The 4,634-nt window shown below is 55.7% G+C and overlaps 1 protein-coding gene across 1 annotated transcript in view; it reads left to right on the plus strand.

Moving 5' to 3' along the window:
• The window catches only part of PLCXD1 (phosphatidylinositol specific phospholipase C X domain containing 1), a 29,256-nt gene that overhangs the window by 9,978 nt on the left and 14,644 nt on the right, over nt 1-4,634 (plus strand). Inside the window, exon 4 of the mRNA XM_012807135.2 lies at nt 2,631-2,674. Coding sequence (XP_012662589.2) covers nt 2,631-2,674 — 44 coding nt within the window. The remainder of the gene's footprint in view (nt 1-2,630; nt 2,675-4,634) is intronic.

Raw genomic sequence — 4,634 nt, forward strand, 5'->3', positions numbered from 1 at the left:
CAGGATGCAGAAAGCCCACTCAGGATGCAGAGGAAGCCCACTCAGTGCTTAGGACACAGCTTCTCTACATCCAGGGGCACAAGACCTCCCTGGCCTTGGGATCTGCCCATGGGGACACTCTCTGAGCCAGTCCCAAGAGCCACCAGGGGTCCCATGAGTCCTGAGGGTGCCACCCTGTCCTTGTGCCCCACATTTAGCAAGACTTTGGAAGTCCCCCCAGTCTGAGGAGGGGCTACAGGGGTCCGCAGGTGGCTGATGTGGGAAATCACTGTACCCAACAGGGGACACCTTCACAGGCCCTCTGCCTACTGCACTGCCCTCGAGAGGGACCCCACCAGTGGCCTGAGTCAGGGCAGGGTGGGGGCCTGGGTGTTCTGAGTCCATTGCCTACTGATTGCCTGAGTCACCCACCCCTAGTGCTGCCTAGACTTCTTCACACTAGGAAAGGGCTCAGCTGCCCTGACCCTGCTGCCTCCTGTTCTCAGTGTAGTCAGTCCAGACACCTGCCCTAGCACCCCCCTCCCCACTGATCACCCACCAAGGTACAGCCGGATGCAGCCTGCCCAGTGGCCCCACTGGCCCCACCGACCCCAACCCCCAGGGACTCTGTAGCCTCTGACCCCACTCCCACAGGGACCCTGCAGCCTCTGACCCCACCTCTCTAGGGACCCTGTGGCTTCCAACCCCACCTCTGGAAGAATGGTCTAGTTGTGCCACAGGGACCCCTCTGGGTAATGGTGAGACCCGCGGAGCTCATGCCCTGTGGCTTAGACCAGGTAGGTCTATACAGGAGACTCCGGTTTGGATAATGCCCTGGGCCCCTAAAGGCTTTGGCCCAGGGGTCCCTCTCTCTCTCTCTTCTGCTCCCTGACTCCAGGATGGGACCTCCAGGCAGGCCAAGTGCCACAGGACCTGCACATGATAAAATTCTTATCTCTAGCTAATCACTGAAGGGCGGGCGAGCTCCCCCTTAAAGATCCCAAACTGAAACACAGGTGGTGGGATTCTCTGGACAGAGAAGACAGCTCTCCACTCCCCTGGGAAGGCTAGACCCAAGCCTGGGTGCTCGCGGGTAGCACTGTGAGTAGCCCCCAAACACCCTCTGAACACACAGCCGCTTTGGCCACAAGGAGGTTGGGCAGAGTTGACCCCACTCATCTGAGCCTACTTAACTCAAGCCTCTTTGGCAATCTGTGCTTGCAACACAACAGGGTAGTTAAGACATGTGCCCATGGCCCTCAGCCCACTGTGCCCCACCCACAGTGTCCAGCCCACACTCAGCTGAAAGAGCATACAGGGGACAGCCCAGCTGCTGTGACACTGGTCCATGTCACAGCAGGGCACAGAGCATTTTATAAGCTCTTCCAGGGGTTGTGGGAGGAGGGACACGTGGGCATAAGGAGGCAGTGATGGGCTGCAGGCGAGGGAGTCTTCAAGACTGGGGAGGGAGAAGGAGGAGAGAGGGAGGAGAAGGGAGGGAGGAGAGGGGAGAGGGGAACGGAGTGGGAGGAGGAAGAAGGGGAAGGAAGGGAGAGGAGGAGGGAGGGGAAGGGGAGCTGACCAGGCCCAAGTGAAGCTGGGAGATAGGAAGTCTGGCTGATGGCATGTCTGTCCCCACAGGAGAGCAGCTGTGCCCACAGTATCCCCCACCGGGGTTACTGACAGGACAGGGAGACCAGGACAGAAAGGGTCTAGGGACAGAAGCTCCTGGCTTGGCAAAGCTGGAGAACTCAGCCCAGGAACATGGGCTCCCTCACAAGTGCTTTGAGCCTGCCCTGTGGCTTCCCTGTGTGAGTCCACTCTCTGAAGGCCATGCTGGCCCAGGCAGGCGGGGGAGGCAGAGCAAATGTAGACAGACCTGGACCCAGGCACTAGGTCAGTTTAGGGTCAGTGTGCAGGAAGCAAGCTGGGGGACCTTCTCTGGGAGGAGCAACGACCCACAGGAGGGGACTGAGGCTACCCAGAGCCAGGACACTTGGCACTTGGCGGCTTGCTGGGTGAGGCACTCACAGATCAGAGGCTGCCGGCCACTTGTTGCTAGATATGTGGCAACCAGACTTCAGATAAAGTGCTTGTTTGCTCCTGCCACGAATGGCCACTGCAGAGGACAGTGGCCAGAGCAGGGTCACAATGTCCTCCACAACCCCTGGGAGGGCCCCTCTGACCTAAAGGGTGCAGTGATTGGGCATCCCAGGTGTCACTTGTCCCCCTACCTGAAGGACACTGTGGGGACCCAGTCAGGACGTCCTCTTGGTCCCTTGTTCCCCAACCTGGAGGATAGGCAGACTCTCTGTCACTGTCAGGACACCCTGGTACCCAGAGTGTCCCCCTGTTCCCTGGTCTATGAGGACCTGGCCCCTGACAGCACCTGGGCAGTGGTGCCCTGGCTGTGGGGCCTCTGCTGGAGTTGGGGACGGTGTTTTCAGCTGCAGCTGGCCCTGTCTGACCCTGGACAGTGATGCCCTGGCCATGAGGGCTCTCTCTGTCAGAGTTGAGGACGGTGTTTTCAACCAGTTGGGACAGGTCGGCTCTGGGAGGTGCCTGCCCTCCCCCGCGGGGAGGGGAGGAGTGATCCCGCCCTCTAATCCCAATGGCCTGAACGCACTTTAGGAAGTGCTTGTGTGTCCCAGGGAGAGCAGCAGCAGGAGCTGCTGGAAAGTCAGAGGAGCAGGAGGTGAGTGCCCACCTCCTTAGGGCTCAGAGTCCTCCAGGGACAAGGGAGCAGGTCAGTCTTCATGGGACAGGGAGGGGTTTATTTGCCCTCCTATAGCTCAGGCCCAGGGGCTTCTCATCTCCTACCCAGGACCCTTGGTGGGGCAGGGTTCATAGGCAGGGATAGAAGCCAGGGTTCCCTGGGGGGTCTGTGCCTCCAGAGAGGCAGCTGCTGGTGCCCCGTGACAACTTGAGGCTGTGACACTCCTGGTGGTTTGTGAAAGGGCCTGGATAGAGTCTTGTGACTGGTCACCAGGGGCCTGTCTGGGACAGGCCTTTATTCCCTGATGCCCTCACACTGGGGAGGGAGAGTGTTTCTGGATCTGGGAATGTTGGAATGTCGGGAGGAGGGAATGTTGGGGCATAGGCCTCGGGGCTTGCTCACTATCTGCTTATCACCTGACAACTATTTGCTGAGTGGGAACCTTGCCAGGTGGGCACTGGCACCTCTGGCTGGGGGTTAGGGTTAGGGAGGGAGAAGGACTTTCCAGTGGAGTCAGCAGATGGGAGTGCAGCGCTAGGAACTGGCCTAGCCACTCAGCCCCCACTGTGACCTTCAGCATATTTGCATCTGTCCCCTGAGCTGTAAGGACAGGGTATAGAGGACCTCGCTGATCAGGGGTCAGGGCTCTTTGGGAGCCCTCCAGGCCCACTCAGGTGCTGTCTGGAGGGCGTATCAGAGCTGCCCTGGGAGTTGGGTCAGATCTTTGAAGATCCCTGTCTGTACTCCACAGCTGTCATGTAGTGAGAGGGGTAGTAAGACATGGGAACAGGAGGGGACACTGCTCAGTGTCAGGGGACATGGGATATGAGGCAAGGGTCTGATGATGTGGGGAAAAGGACTATTACAATAGAGGGGAGACTATTACAGTAGAAGGAACTATTACAGTTAAAGGGGGACTGTTACAGTAGAGGGGGCATTATTACAGTAGAGGGGCACTATTACAGTGGGGGGGGATGGTTATATTGGAGAGGACTATTACAGTAGAGGGGGACAATTATAGTGGAGGAGGACTGTTATAGTAGAGGGGGACTGTTATAGTAAGGGGGACTATTAGAGTGGGGGGACTATTAGAGTACAGGGGAATTATTACAGCAGGGGGACTGTTATAGCAGAGGGGGACTATTATAGTAGAGGGGGGCTGTTATATTAGGGGGACTATTACAATAGAGGGGGACTATTAGAGTGGACTGTTACAGTAGGGGGGGAAGACTACAGTATAGGGGAACTATTACAGCAGAGGGGACTGTTACAGTAGAAAGAACTATTACAGTAAAGGGGGACTATTGCAGTGGAGGGAAAGTGTTACACTAGGGGAGACTGTTACAGTAGAGGGTACTGTTATAGTAGGGACTATAACAATGAGGGGACTATTACAGTACAGGGGAATTATTACAGCAGGGGTGGATGTTATAGTAGAGGGGGAATGTTATAGTGGAGGGACTATTATAGTAGAGAGGGAATGTTATAGTGGAGGGACTATTATAGTAGAGGGGGAATGTTATAGTAGGGGGGACTATTATAGTACAGGGGAACTATTAAGCATGGGTGGACTATTATTAGAGAGGACTATTATGGTAGAGGAGGACTATTACAGTTGAGGGGGACTGTTACAGTAGAGAGGACTATTATACTACAGGGGAACTACTATAGTAGGAGGATTATTACAGTAGAGGGGGACTATTACAATGCAGGGGAATTATTATATCAGGGGGAACTGTTATAGTCGAGGGGGACTATACTCTATTACAGTAGGGGGGACTATTACAGTAGAAGGGGCGTATTATAGTAGAGGGGGACTATTATGGTAGAGGGGGACTATTACAGTAGAGGGGCACTATTACAGTAGAAGGGGACTATTACAATAGAGGGGGACTATTACAGTACAGGGGGACTATTACAGTACAAGGGGCCTATTATA

This window comes from Otolemur garnettii, unplaced genomic scaffold, assembly GCF_000181295.1.
Source record: "Otolemur garnettii isolate 467f Iridium unplaced genomic scaffold, OtoGar3 scaffold00065, whole genome shotgun sequence".
Lineage (NCBI taxonomy): Eukaryota > Metazoa > Chordata > Mammalia > Primates > Galagidae > Otolemur > Otolemur garnettii.